Consider the following 15,443-nt stretch of genomic DNA (forward strand, 5'->3'; position numbering starts at 1 on the left):
GTATGCATTTGTGCACTTGTAACAAACAATTTATTTTTCTAAAGATATGATGAATTGGTGTTTTTCAAATAACGGACTATAAAATTAATAACAGTTTTAAATGAAAAAAAAACCTTTCATATCTTCCAAGTCAATGAACGGAGCACTGATGTATACATGTATTTAGGGACAAGGGCAAATGTATAATATATACCCACAGTAATTAAAATTTTAGAATTCTGTATTTATGAGACACAAGCAGTAAGTGCAAGCTATATGCTACAGGACTTCAATATAAATTGATAGATACCGAAAAAAATCAATTAAAATCGACTGAAATACCGTTTGATAACAAATAAATCAAAAATCTTAACACATCTTAATCATAAAAAAGTTTTCTTCCAGAATTTTAATTACCCATTTGAAAAATGATTTGACCATCGATAACTCGCAGACACAATGTCGCATATATAGGTGTGCTCAAAGCGTGGAAGTGATTAGATTTGAGTCACGTGTTCAGTGCTTTGTTATTCATGAGGTCAAAGACAGGTTGAAATTTGTAAACAAGGTGCCTTTACTATGGAGACAAGCACCAGTGATTTTGCACCTTTTTGGAAAATAACAAATGAGCGCAAGACTGTTTCAATTTCTTCAATGAATGTAAATGACTAGTATAACTCTTTACATTGACCGTATTTACGACAACTTGAAACATCCATGCGCTCATATAAAAATGGGCTTGCAAAATGGTGTGGCCTAAAGTCTATGAGAAATCGATGTAAACAACATACCCCATAATATTAATCACATAAATACCTCATTACAGTGCAAGGAAGTAAAAATTGAAATTAAAATTAATAAACTACAATGTTTGATGGAAAGATTGAGGCAAAAATGTGTAGAAAATCTTTAATTTTTTGTAAATTATGGGGGGGGGGGGGGGGCAGATTTGGACATTTAAACGATTCATCCTTTTAGAAAGTATACACTCAGAATCTAATCCTTATGAAGCTGGAGAACATTGATTAAAACTGAAAAGTAACACTTTCATTAGGAATAACATAAAATGTGTTTCAGACACCAACATACAGTGTGCTAGGAGTGAACCCTGCACCAAGCTACTTCACAATTAACCAGAATACTGGTGCCATCACAGTTATCCGAGATCTCAAGACAGACCCGGCCAGATTACAATTTTACCAGGTAAGACACTTCACAATTAACCAGAATACTGGTGCTGTCAGTTATCCAGAATTTCTACATATCCAGTTACGTTGAGATTAGAAATAGCCAAACAACCTGATTGGACTCAAAATTGTGATCAGTTGTCTTCTGGAGGAAAAGTGGTTTCATAAAATTCAAATAAATGCTTGGTTGAAGTTAGTCTTGACCTGTATGCTTTCTTTCAGCTTGCTATACGAGCTGTGTCCCAAGATGGACTTTCCACTGCTCAGGCCACTGTCAATATCACAGTGAACAGGAATGAGAATGGGCCTGTGTTTACATCCAGTCTTTATGAACAAACTATTGTGGATACAACTCCAATTGGAAATTCAGTACTGCAAGTAACAGCAAGCGATCTGGATCAGGTTAGTAGCTCTCTATTATTTACTTAATATGTAACATCTCACAATATTATTGATTGAACTGTAAAGATGGATTCTAAAGTTGACATTTCAGAACAAATATTTTATAACTGAGAAATTGGATTCAAGCATTTAAAAGATTGTTGTTTTTCCCACAATTACAGGATGTTCTGGAGTACAGGATCACCACTGTTTCTAATGTCACTGATTTCTTCTACTTGAACCCAAGGACTGGAGTTGTCTCCCTCAAAACATACCTGCTGTCTACCCTACAGAATCAATACACAGTAAGTGACTTGATGATTTCTACTGTAGTTATCTTTCTTCATATCATTATAAATACATGAACTTTGTATTCCATACCTTTTATGGAATTAGTTTTAATTGGGTGTGATTTTCTCTGCCTAGTTTACTGTGCTGGCTACAGATCAACGCATTCCAGAAAGGACTGCCACAGCAGAAGTAAGAATCAATATTCTTCGAGACAGATTCCCTCCAATCTTTGTGAATGAACCCTATGGAACATCGGTATCTGAGAATACTGTGAATGGTACATCAGTATACAGGGTCACAGCCACTGATCAAGATCTCAGGGTAAGTTTATTGCTGATTTAGTTACTGTATACCTGTACACTGGTTATTTTCGCCACATTATTTTTGCCCTCTCACACCTGAAAATACGTGTAATTTTTCCAGTTTTAAATTTGCCCAGACACAGTGTGTCAAAGAAGTAATCCGGTCTTTTTTTTTAATTCATCCCATTTTAAAATTCTCCCTTTTGCGAGGAGGGTGAAAGTGGCAAAAATAAAACGGGGGCAAAAATTTCCCTGTATACAGTATTTGAAAATTATGTATTTCTACAGGACTGTATTTTGTGTTTGAATCCGGAATTAATGAGCCATTTTTTAAAATGACAGGGACAGATATATTATGAAGTGATAGGCTTCAGTGTGGCTCCAGCATTCTTCAGAGTTGGTCTGTTGACTGGCATCGTTACTGTTTACGATGCAGTTGGCTTAAAAGTGGATCCTGGACTTCAGTACACAGTGAGTAATCTAATGACATCTTATGCATCTTTTTCTTATTTACAGTCAATCATCTTGAATTTAATGTCAAGAAAAAACGTATCTGAAGATTCAGGATATTGAGGTTAAAGTACTTAAAGATTAAGTAATTGGGGCTTCCAACTCACTTCAGCATGTCCATAGTATATATCATTGTTCAAGCTATTGAAAGTCAACTGTGCCTCAAATGTTTGTTTTTCTTAATAATTTATTTAAAAAATCTCTATCATTTTCAGCTACGTGTAGTTGCCTATGACTCTGTGTACCCATCAAACCGTGACACATCAGATGTTCTTATAAGTGTCACTAGAAACGAGAGAGCTCCAATCTTCTCACTTCCTTCCTACACTCAGACCATCCCAGACACATTCTCACTTGGTCAGATGATCTTAGATGTCACAGCCACAGATGCTGATGGAGACATTGTCAAGTATGAAATTACTGGAGGCACAAGAGCTCTGGAGTTCTACTACATCAATCCAGATACTGGATCCATTTCTCTGAAAAAGCCACTTACAGAAGGATCCCAAAATCAGGACACCGTAAGTTTTTCTTCCCCCAATACTACAGTATAGTATCATTTCCTAGTAAGCTGGATTACAATATTAATTGTAATTTCATTTAGCAGCAGATTAGGGGTACAAACATTTAAGATTCATACACATTTAGATTACTGTAAGCAAATATATTTCACTGCAGTTTTTCAAGGCTAATAAATGGCAAGTACATGTATAATGTGCAAGAGAAAACATTTTTGAAAACTTGTAATAACAATGAGCAAAACCAAAACTATAATATTTAGAATTTACAATAACAATGGTAATAGGTACACATAGTCTATATTTTATGTGAGGAAGTAAATATAAAAAAAAAAGAAATAGCATCATTGCTTTTGATATCTATAGCTTAACTTGAGAGCTAGAGATCAGAGGAACCCAGAGAGATTTGGAAATGCTATTGCTGTTATCAACATTCAAAGAGATCAGTTCCCACCAGTGTTCTTCAATCAGCCATACATTACTACGATACAGAGGAACATTGGTGTGAATGCCTCCATTCTACAGACTACTGCTACAGACAGTGATTTAAGGGTAAGCAGGTTTAAAGATATAACAAAAGTCACCTATTCCCCTCTAGATGCAGTGAACATTATTAATTGTAACAAAATTCTGAGTTAATTATCAGTTCATTTTATGCATACATGGTACACCACTCAGGCACTGTGAGAGAATTCTTGTTGAAAACAAGTGTTTTTCACAGTAATGGTAAGAAATTATTCTTTTTTTCTTTAAAACCAGGGAGCAATTAGGTATGAAGTAACTGGTAATTATCCTGCCCCAACCTTCTTTGATGTCAATCCCTCGACTGGTATGATCTTCCTGACGCGATCAGTGGCTTTAGATGGACTGCTGTCAAACACATACTTTGTTAAACTGATTGCGTATGACACAGTGTATCCTAACATCCAAGCCACAGCGACAGCTACCATTAATGTCAACAGAAACCCGAATCCACCCATCTTTAATCCCAGTACCTACAGGGTCACTATATCTGAGAGTCATGCCCTAGGCAGTGCAATTGTGGATGTCAATGCAACAGATGCTGATCTTGTATGTTTCATCTGCAATTTTATTTATTTAAGAAAGTTTGTGTACATGCTATTCATGATCATATTGTAATAATTTAAGACCAAAATAATGTTCATTTTGTAGATAAGAAATATTGTTTTGAGAAAATGTTCCCATACATCCTAAAGATTTGCAAGATTAATTTGCTTTCTTTGTAACATTTCAGGATGTCCTTGCATATTCCATCGTTGGAAATGCCGATGATTTCAGCTATTTCTACATTAATCCTGAATCTGGACTTATTTCACTGAAACGCACACTTACAGAAGCTGTCGGAAATCAGTTTGATGTAGGATATTATTTTTTGCTTTGAATCATTCAACCCCTCTAAGTGAATTTTGAAATAACATGATGAATTTTGTCATGTGTGTTCATAATTATTTATTTGCAGTTCAATACCATTGCTCGAGATCAGAGTAACCCTGAGAGAACAGCTACAGCCTATGTTGTTATTGACATTTTGAGGGACAATTCCCCACCCATATTTGTGCGAGAGCCTTATGTGGTGACTAATCTACCAGAAACGAGGGCCGTTGGTAGCTCCATATATACTGTAACAGCTACAGATAATGACCTTAAGGTCAGTATTTATAGCAATCATTTGAATTTAATTATTAATGAAGGGAGAAACTTTTGCTCATGAAAATTGAAATTTATTTATATTTCAAAAACTAGCAACTTCGTTCTGTTACATTCAGTATTTTCAGTGCATTTGAAAACTGAACGTGAAAAAATTAGTGTTAGGTTTCTATTATATTTTATTAAATGTATCCAGCAAAGATTTATCTTTTAGGGCACCTTTTAATTAAAACAATTAAAAACAAATAAACAAACATTAATCCAGGGATCCATTCCTATGAAGTATCTAGGTTCCTCATCTAGGATATGTAAAAAACAATGTAGTGCTTGGACATTTAAACCTGAAATGTTTTGTGTCAATGATTCCTGCCGACTGCCTATCTAGTGTGCCCACTTTCTTTAGTATATCAAACAGAGCAAATATCTTACGAAGGAAATATTTAGAGTTATCTTTTTAGAAAGGGTTGAATAAGGAATATTATATAAATGAAATGTAAGAACACTGTTTATTGTTTACAGTCAATACTTTTCCTTCCTTGATAGAGGGTCTGATCTGAGTCAGATCTAAGGAGTTTGTAAGAGCTTATAATTCAAATAAACATCATTTTCAGCAGCAAATATAAAATCAGAAGATTAATTCTTATACATTATTCAAATAAGGGTCATTTTCAGTAGATCCAGTTAAAACTATGCAAGATCATTCCCCAATCAGAGGAGAAAGACTTCAAAATTGTTTAAAAAAAAAACAATTATATACATGTATAGTTCTTAATAATAAACATATGGGATGTTTTTTTTAACAGGGTGAGATTGTGTATAGTGTTATTGGAGACCTACAGACTCCATTCTACTTTGATGTGAACTCAAGAACTGGTATTGTCACTATCAAGAACAGCCTGGTACAGGATAATGCTCAGACCTACATTGTATGTATCACCTAGAATTCTATCAGAATGTTAATACTTTTGTTAGTAAATCCTTTTAGCTTGTTTGAACCATCGCTCATTTGAACACCAATAAAAAGCACTGTTTTATTACACAGTTGAGAGTAACAGCATATGACAGTCTATCTACATCAAGAGTAGCCACTTCCACTGTGTCTATCAATGTTATTAAAAACCCCAGCGGACCTGTGTTCACTCTGCCAGCTTATGAGGTCACCATCCCAGAAACCCACTCTCTGGGTACCACAGTTGTCAATGTGACAGCCATTGATAGTGATGGGGTAAGGTTAAAATTTACTTCAGCTTTCAAATGCAAAGTGCCTTATTTGAAATTTATTTTTTGATAAATGTATGTAAATTGATTACATGTATCATTAATCTTTCAGGACTCTGTGAGATATTCTTTGCTGGATAACTTAAATGGCAACAACCCACTGGAATACTTCTTCATCATCTCTGACACTGGATTAATCTATCTTTCTCAACCACTGACAAACAATCCAAATCAGATTGACAGGTACCAGGTATGTACAGGTGCAATTAAGTCAGCTAAAAACACATAGGTCATTATTAGTACCCTCTAATTTCGGAAAAGAAATTTTCACCAAGAATGATTCTCCAGAATGACAAACTTTTTTTCCTGGGGTTTTTAGATGACTGCTGTTGCCACAGATCAGAGAACCAATCCTAGGACAGCTACTGCCAGGGTTACAGTCAATGTTTTGAGAAATCGCTTCAGGCCCGTGTTTACTAATACACCCTATGGATTCAGTCACTCTGAAAATAATGTGATAGGCACCAGTCTGTACAGAGTAACTGCTGTGGACAATGACTTAGTTGGCAGGATATATTACGATGTCATTGGTGATGGCATTGCACCATACTACTACAATGTGAATTCCCAAACTGGAGAGATTACCGTCAGAAATGCTCTTACCACTGATAAACTCAATGTCAATTACATTGTAAGTATCATTTGAATCATCATTTTTCTGCTATGATGTGTAAAGGAATTTTCTAATTGTACAGTAATAGCATCAAGAATTTTCTTGACATGTGTATTGACTTATAAAGTATTGTATATGAATTTTCAGACTTTAGAACAGAAATACCTTCATGGTAAAAGAAACTGGCAATGACTCTTTAAATCTACTCTAAGTACTAGTATACATGTACCTGTATCTTTTGGAACCATCTTTTGTGTACATACTAACCAGATGCTATTTTTCAGCTGAGAGTGCGAGCCTATGACACAGCCTACCCCGCCGAGACAGCCACAGCCACAGTCAATATTGGAGTGTCTAGGAATGAAAATGCTCCCATCTTCAGCCAGAACACTTACCGTGTCACCATTAATGAGACTGTAGGAGTTGGCACCTGTATCTTGGATGTTAATGCTGTGGATGCTGATGGAGTATGTTCATTACTGTATTTACCATAGTTAAAAAGCACCTGTGTCTGTTCAAGCAAACACACTATTTCAAAGTGAAAAGAATAAGCATGCCCTTTCATGACTTCGTAAAATGAAACACAACATTAGGGAGATGCATGTGTTTTGCTAAACTTTAAGGAAATTAAATACAAAATAGTTGCTTGATATGCAATTGTGAGAAATGGTTCTCTAAATCAATACATTTACATTTAAATGTATTGGACACTTGAATTAATTGATAAAAGGCAGATCTGATAAAGTGCCCTCTCTCTTTCCAGCTTTTGAAGTAGGCAAATGTTAGATTGTATGTTTCCTAAGCAGCTAATTTTTTGTAAGAATTGTTTAATATTTGGAAGATTTCCTATTTTTAAAAAGATGCAAATGTGTTGTTTCTCTTCATTTCATTTATGCAGAAAATGTATTAGCAAGTTCTACATTCGTCCTGATTGGAAAAACTCATGAGCTTATGTTTTATAGGACCGAGTGGTATACAGCTCAAATGGGGAGAACTCCACATTATTTTATTTCTTCATCTCGGTTGACACTGGTCTTATATGTGTACGTCAGCCTCTTTTTGGACCAACACAAACGGAGTACAGGGTAAGGACAAATTTATTTATAATCAGTAATCTTTAATTTGCAAATCTGGTGTTTGGATTGATGTCTGTCTTTCTATTCATCAATATGTCCATGTGTCAATTCATCTGCTTCAATAATATTTGTTACCTGTTGTGTTTAGAACTGTTGTGGATGTCTAATTTAAAATCAAGTCTTCAAACTTTTCACAAAAGAAAATCTTTGTAATTTTTTTTTTTCACAGATGAGATTGATTGCTAGTGACCAGTCTACCCCAGAGAGGTTTGGCTTATCTGATGCTTTCATCACTATCGTAAGGGACCAGGGACCCCCCTTCTTTATCAACCAGCCATACCAGACCACTATCAATGAACTGGACGCTGTGGGTCGTCAGACATTTGTAGTCACAGCAAGGGACAATGACTTGATTGTAAGTTCTTGGAACTTGGAAAAAGAATTGATGCTATCTTGACATTATATCTCCAATAGATAAAGAATCTCTGCAGTAATAAGGATTGAATAAACCTGGGTTTATCCTTCCATTTGATTTTAATGGGAACTGAATTTATTTTCTGCATCTAATAGAAAATGATTTCAAAGTATTTAAAGTACTTACCTTTGTTTGTAGGGTTCTATTAGATATGAAATGATTGGAGACTATCCCACACAAAGCTTTTTCCGAATTGATCCATTCACCGGAAATATTACCAACTCAGTCAGTCTGAGGAGTGACAACTTAAGATCCCAGCAATATGTTGTGAGTCTTTCAGTCAATAAAGAAAAACAATTGATTTCTTGGAAAAAATTACTATTGCTAATGTTTCTTTTGTTTTGCATAGTTATCTTACTTTGTATTTTTTTTTCTTATACATTTGTACAAAGAAAAAAATAACACTTCTTCCTTAAATGTATTGCAGGCCCGCATCATAGCATATGACACAGCTAGGCCAACTGCAAGCGCCGTGGCCACTGTGAACATCTTTGTCATCCGCAACCCCAACTCACCCCAGTTCCTGTTACCTTCTTACTCTACAACAATAAATGAGAATCAGGCTATTGGGCAGTTTATTCTGAACGTGACAGCAGTTGATGCTGATGTCCAGGTTAGTGTTTTGTTTAAGAAGAATCTCCTGTGATTTTTGTTCTGTTTTCTCTTTATGTGCTTTTGTATTCACTGATTATCTGTTGTTTTACAGGACACAGTCTCTTACTCTATCATCAGCCAGCAGTCTTCTCCCATCAGTACAAACAAACTCTACTTCTACATTGATCAGATCAGTGGTAACATCTGGCTCAGAGAGACACTTCTCTCCACCTCATTCAGTCGCTTTGTGGTAAGTTCAGGATTGTGTCTGGTTTAAAGAGAAGGCTTTGGATGATATTCTGGCAATTTTTTTGGTTTAATTCTTACTCACCTACTCACCTCTAAAGTATAGTTTTATAAAAGTATAATGCATATTTGCATTAAATCTTGACTATGCTGCACAACACTTTACCATCATTTGTACAAGTGTTGAAGGGTTGTAATGTTTACATATTTTAGAAGAAATAATTGGACTTGAATCTTTTATGTGTTTGTTAACTTGTTGGATGTAGCTGTATTAGAAAGCAAAAATTACATTGTACCAATTGCAGTGTGCAAAAGAAAATGGATACAAGTTCAGATATGGCTACAGTGTACGATTTTTTCTTAATATGAATATAAACAATATACCACAGTAATCTACATGTACAATTGAATGAACATTTTTTCCACAGCTTCAGCTTCGAGCCTGTGATAATGGTTTCCCCCAGAGGTGTGCCAACAACACAGCCTTCATCACAGTCAATAGAAATCAGTTCCCACCAGTCTTCATCAATGCTCCATACTTCCAGAGGATTGAGGAGGATAGAGCTGTCGGCAGTAGTGTCCTTACTGTCACTGCCACAGATCAAGATCTGATTGGGGCTATTGTGTATGAAGTGGTTTTACCAGGATCTCCATATTTCTTAGTGGATCCAGCTTCTGGTGTGGTGACATTAGCATCATCAGTAAAATTGGACACCAGTGTACAATATAGGGTATGTTGGGATGTCTGAATAACTTTCTAGATTATCTTGAATGTGTTAACCATAATATTTATGAGGATATGAACTAATGGATGTCATACTCTGGCATATTTTTCATGAAGTGCTAACACATTTTTTAATAATTTAAAAGGAATTTTGAGGCAAAAGAAGGTACTTGCATAAATATTTCTAATATTCTTAAAAGGAATTACTAGACAAAAAACAGTACTATTGTAAATTTTTATATTTGAATTATAGTTCCAAGTGGCAGCCTATGACAACCAGGATCCGACCCGTAGAACCACCAGTCAGGTCACTGTGGAGATTACCAGGAACCCTAGTGGTCCAAACTTCCTCAGTGCCCAGTATGAGACTACCATTGCTGAAACTTACCCACTAGGAGAAGGGGTCATAAATGCAACCGCTGTGGACCAAGATGGGGTACGTATCTTATGAAGCTTTGAGTTGAAGTATTAACATAAAAAATACAGATAAAAGTGCAGCTCTAAAAAGTATGTCATAAGGAATGCATTTATATGTTGATATGATTCTTTTTAGGATCGCTTGAGATACTCCATTCTAACAGATGATATTTCGAAACAATACTTTTACATCAATCCCGACACAGGAGTCATCTCTCTAAGGAGGGTACTGACTGACAACAACATTGCTAGGTTTACTGTAAGTAATATGTGCACGAAACAAAAGATGTTCAGACCAAATATTGGGTGTATGAAAAGTTTGAATTTTGTAAATTCTTCCATTTCATCACTGTTTCTGATTTCACATTGTGATAACTAAAATCAAGTTCTTAAAACCTTTAGAAAATATGTAGCCACTGAATTTTTAAGTTGTATAATACTTTAGATGAGACTTCAAGCCTCTGACCAGCGGGTGCCTGAGAGAGTAGCCACCATCCAGGCTTTTGTGAATGTTCGTCGAGACAACCAACCGCCCTTCTTTGTTAACACTCCCTATGGTAGATCCATTCGTGAGAATCAAATCGTCAATTCCACCCTCCTTACTGTCACAGCTACAGATACAGATCTAGTGGTGAGTATAGAAAATAATATACTAAGGTTGGAAACATCAGGAAATTTTTCTTGGAGCTTTCCATTAACTGATTTAAGAAAAAAAAGAAAACAATTTGATACATGTAATACATTTAATGAATAATTTTTAGTGCACTCCCTTTTGCAATTTTTTTTAATGCAGGGTTCGATAAGATATGAATCTATTGGCATCTTCCCAGCTCAGACTTTCTTTGAAGTAAACACTGTTTCTGGAGCTATCAATATTATTCGTTCTGTTCGGGACGACGTCATTCTGAGGTCTTCATACACTGTAAGTATTATGTAGGATCTTTATCAATTGATTGCATCCCTTTTGAGATGAAGAATTTTGTCTTTTCTTAAAATTGTTTCATTTGAAATGGAATCATTTTCTTTTTTCAGTTACGACTCATTGCATATGACACAGCATACCCAACAAATCGTGCCACTTCTGATGTGATCATCACCGTCACAAGAGATGAGTTCGGTCCAGTCTTTACTCCCTCAGCAACATATGAAATAACTATTCCAGAGACAACTAGTATTGGTAGTCAGGTGATTACCGTCCTGGCTGTGGATCAGGATGCTAATGATGTCATCACATATCAGCTGGTAAACTCCACCTCCAACGGAACAGAGTACTTCTATTTGGATAGGGATAACGGAGCTATTACTCTCAGGAGGAGTCTGCAGGGAACATTTATCAATGCTTACACAGTGAGTGGGAGTTTTTGAAATTTTCAGGTTTTAACAAAGCACAACTTTCTGAATCCCTCAGATTGTACTTGTTTAACTTTTACAGTAATCATTATTCTATTGCTATTATGAAGTCATTTTAAGATTTAAATTTTCTCTAAGCCTTGTAGTTGAATGATTCAATTGAATCAGTTCCTTTAACTGAAAAAACTGATTTTCTTTAGCTGACAGTTCGTGCTACAGACAACAGAATTCGTTCTGCCTTGGCAACTGTTCGTATCTTCATAACAAGACAAGTCAACCAACCTCCAGTCTTTGTCAACACACCATATGAAACTTCAATGGAATTCAATCGTGGAATCAACTCCACTGTCTACACAGTGACTGCTGTTGATGCAGATTTACAGGTAAATTTCATTCAACAATTAAGGATTTGTTTCTATTTTATAGTTTATAAGGTATTGGTCTTATTTGACTTAAATTTTTAAATGTTTGTTTCAGGGTTCCATTCGATATGAAGTGATAGGGTACTTCCCAGCCACTGAATACTTCAGTTTGAACGTGATCACAGGACGCATCACCTTGATAAGAACTGTGGCAAATGACCAGTATTCCTCTCTTCTTTATGTGGTAAGAAATCAGTTTTATGATACATATAGTTACATAAACTCTAGATATTAAATAAATGACATTTTCTAGATTCTAAACTGTATTATTATTATATACATTTAAGTGGTTTGTATGTGTTTAACTTGTATCATGTTGATGTATACATTCTGGGTAATATTAAAAGTTGATATTTTGCATTCTAGATGCGTATTGCTGCATACGACACATTAGACCCAACCCGTAGAACTGAGGCCAATGTTCTTATCAATATTATTCGTAATCCAAGTGCACCAATCTTCAGTGAACAGTCCTACTTCATTACTGTCCAGGAGTCGGTCAGTCTGGGAACCAACATCAGGACAATTACAGCCACCGATGCTGATCTAGACACAGTCTCTTATGAAATCATTAACCAGAACACAGCTGGCACTAACTATGCTCGAGAATATGTCTTCTTGTCATCATTCTCTGGAGATATCATTGTGAAGAAATCTTTTGTGGGAATTGGAACAAGTCAGTTTACGTTCACTGCCAGAGCTAGAGATCATAAATATCCAGAGAGGTTCGGAACAGCCTCTGTCACCATCTCTATTGTGAGAGATCAGTTCCGTCCTCAGTGTCAGAATTCTAATGCAGTGACCACCATTACAGAGACCAGAGGTGTCAATGAGACATTCCCATTCTACACTGTTGGTGTCACTGATGGAGATCTAAAGGTATATCTCATATGAATACTTGTCAGTATTGACTTACTATTATTTTTCTGCATTGGATTATAATTATTAACTTATATGAATAGGCTTGCTAAATATGAATCCTTATGGTATATGTTATGAAGTTCTTGGGTACAATCTCTGCAGTTATATATTAATTTTGAATAATATTCAGTATTAAAGAATGACTCTTACAGGGAAGCATGGTTTACCGAGTAATTGGAGATGGGGCTGCATTGGCTTACTTTGGAAATATTGACTCAAATGGTGGACTGTATGTAACCAGAAACCTGAAATTGGACAGTCTTACTCAGTACACAGTTCGTGTTGAGGCTTATGATTCTGCCTATCCTAACAACCCCACAGTGTGTACAGTGTCTATCAATGTCATTCGTAACCCTAGCTCACCCATCTTTATTGGAAATTATGAAACCACCATCAATGAGAACTACCCTGTTGGTGATGTCATTTTGACGGTAACAGCTAGAGATGCTGATCTGGTGAGTAAATTTAATAGCTGAAATACATGTATGTATTTTCCTTAGTTATATGTGTATTTTTTAGCTTTTTTAACCATAAGTGTACAGGAAGATACTGCTAAAAATTTTAGTTATTATTTGTTTGATAATTTTCAGTTAATTTTGTCATATTTGAAAATTTGACTTTATTTTCAGGACACTGTGACCTATAGAATTGTGGCACAGGACTCCAATAATTACTTTTACATTGCTCCAGAGTCTGGTGGAATTTATCTCCGCAGAAGTATTGTCTTGTCCAACACCATCAATAACAGATATGTGGTAGGAATCCTATGAAGTTTTTGATTGATTGGTTACGAAAAAACTGAAATACCTGTAAATACAGATTTCATGAAAAGGAAATAATATAGAAATCAAGTAAGATACATCTGTAATTCGAGTTTAAGCTTAAGTTGGATTTTGTAGATGACAGTTCAGGCCTCAGACAACCGCCTTCAGCCCAGACTGACCAATGCCACTGTTATTATCAATGTTGTAAGAGGACAGCCACCATTCTTCATCAATACACCGTATTCCACCTCAATCAATGAAAGAGTTGCCATTGGAACATCAGTTTACAAAGTCACAGCCCAAGACAATGATCTCATCGTAAGACATCAACCACTTGCTGTTTTAAAATTAATTTCCAAGCTTATTTAAAATGGGTATATTATTGATAATAAAATCATACTTGATTATTACTCTTAAAAATTAAATGTATTATATTTGTAGGGAAGCATTCAGTACAACCTCATTGGAGATATTCCAGGCTCCAGCTATTTCAGAGTCAACAGTACGACAGGAATTGTGTTCGTCGCTGTTAATCTCCGTCAGGATAGTACACAGTTCTACCAGGTTTGTTGACATCACATCGAAGTATTACGTTTCAAAATCTTCTGACTATACATGTATATTTGCACCTATGTGCTGAAATATAAAGTTTTAAAATTTCTAATAATTTTCTGTACACTGTAGTACAATGTACATGTACAGATGAATGTATTGGTTTTAATCATGCATGAAAACTTAAAAAAATATTTTGCTGTTTTATAGCATTTGCTGATTTAAAACAATGAATTTTTTTTAACAGTTGAGAGTAACTGCGTTTGACACAGCTGTCCAGTCACAAGTAGCAGAGGCACTAGTCAGTATCAATATGATCAGGAACGAAAATCCACCCATTTTCATCAATGAGCCATACACAACCACTGTTCCAGAAAGTCTTGGCCTGGGATCCAGTGTATACAAAATATCAGCCACAGATGCAGATAATGTAAGCAATGAAAATGCTTCCATAGTTTTTTTTCTATTAAAAAAATTTGAAGAGACTTATTTTAAAACCATGAAACTTTTTTTGAAGACAGCCTTTCAGATTTAAAAAAATATGGAATCATGCTAATACCTGTACAATGAAATCTAAGTTCTTGATTTGAAATGCTTAGTGAGCTGTTTGACCATGTATTTTAGGATGTTTTGAGGTACAGCATTGTGGGTGTGACATTTGCCAACCAGCAGATCTTCAATAACACTCTTCTGGACTACTTTTACATCAACCCTGACACTGGAATTATCTTCCTTACAAAGTCACTGACAAACTTTGGATTTGCCACTCTTAACCAGCTACAGGTACATGTTGGAATTTGAATTCTTATCAGCGCTTAATCACAGTAGGGACACATTGACTGTTTTGTTTCAAATTCAGATATGATTTTTTGTTTAAAATCAGAATATTGTATTTTCTACTGTACAATACTTTTAAGATTACTGTGAGAGTAACTGACCAGAGAGTGACCCAGGAGAGAATTGATACATCCACTGTAGTGGTCAATATCCAGAGAGATCAGTTCCCACCAGTGTTCCAGAACACTCCTTACAGTGTCTCCATCACTGATGGTCAAGCTATCAATTCCACCATCTACACAGTGACAGCAGTGGATGCTGACTTGAGGGTAAGCAGGGATGGATCTTGTATTCAGTTTATCTGGCATGATACAAATTTGTTCTTTATGTGTGAATTT

General features: G+C 35.5%; 1 protein-coding gene across 1 annotated transcript in view; it reads left to right on the forward strand.

Moving 5' to 3' along the window:
- LOC133184462 (uncharacterized) overlaps positions 1-15,443 on the forward strand; it is a 74,083-nt gene that overhangs the window by 45,522 nt on the left and 13,118 nt on the right. Inside the window, exons 93-128 of the mRNA XM_061319552.1 lie at positions 1,057-1,182; positions 1,389-1,568; positions 1,730-1,852; positions 1,974-2,159; positions 2,483-2,611; positions 2,866-3,171; positions 3,535-3,720; positions 3,928-4,239; positions 4,424-4,546; positions 4,649-4,837; positions 5,640-5,762; positions 5,879-6,061; positions 6,167-6,304; positions 6,434-6,745; positions 7,012-7,194; positions 7,690-7,812; positions 8,033-8,218; positions 8,417-8,545; positions 8,706-8,891; positions 8,985-9,122; positions 9,547-9,849; positions 10,096-10,278; positions 10,396-10,518; positions 10,705-10,890; positions 11,053-11,181; positions 11,292-11,606; positions 11,810-11,992; positions 12,087-12,215; positions 12,398-12,910; positions 13,105-13,407; positions 13,582-13,707; positions 13,852-14,034; positions 14,158-14,280; positions 14,516-14,698; positions 14,893-15,051; positions 15,186-15,374. Coding sequence (XP_061175536.1) covers positions 1,057-1,182; positions 1,389-1,568; positions 1,730-1,852; positions 1,974-2,159; positions 2,483-2,611; positions 2,866-3,171; positions 3,535-3,720; positions 3,928-4,239; positions 4,424-4,546; positions 4,649-4,837; positions 5,640-5,762; positions 5,879-6,061; positions 6,167-6,304; positions 6,434-6,745; positions 7,012-7,194; positions 7,690-7,812; positions 8,033-8,218; positions 8,417-8,545; positions 8,706-8,891; positions 8,985-9,122; positions 9,547-9,849; positions 10,096-10,278; positions 10,396-10,518; positions 10,705-10,890; positions 11,053-11,181; positions 11,292-11,606; positions 11,810-11,992; positions 12,087-12,215; positions 12,398-12,910; positions 13,105-13,407; positions 13,582-13,707; positions 13,852-14,034; positions 14,158-14,280; positions 14,516-14,698; positions 14,893-15,051; positions 15,186-15,374 — 6,891 coding nt within the window. The remainder of the gene's footprint in view (positions 1-1,056; positions 1,183-1,388; positions 1,569-1,729; positions 1,853-1,973; positions 2,160-2,482; positions 2,612-2,865; positions 3,172-3,534; positions 3,721-3,927; positions 4,240-4,423; positions 4,547-4,648; positions 4,838-5,639; positions 5,763-5,878; positions 6,062-6,166; positions 6,305-6,433; positions 6,746-7,011; positions 7,195-7,689; positions 7,813-8,032; positions 8,219-8,416; positions 8,546-8,705; positions 8,892-8,984; positions 9,123-9,546; positions 9,850-10,095; positions 10,279-10,395; positions 10,519-10,704; positions 10,891-11,052; positions 11,182-11,291; positions 11,607-11,809; positions 11,993-12,086; positions 12,216-12,397; positions 12,911-13,104; positions 13,408-13,581; positions 13,708-13,851; positions 14,035-14,157; positions 14,281-14,515; positions 14,699-14,892; positions 15,052-15,185; positions 15,375-15,443) is intronic.

This window comes from Saccostrea echinata, unplaced genomic scaffold, assembly GCF_033153115.1.
Source record: "Saccostrea echinata isolate AGI-Se365-2 ecotype Australia unplaced genomic scaffold, CSIRO_AGI_Sech_v1 ptg000010l, whole genome shotgun sequence".
NCBI classification, from domain to species: Eukaryota; Metazoa; Mollusca; class Bivalvia; order Ostreida; family Ostreidae; genus Saccostrea; species Saccostrea echinata.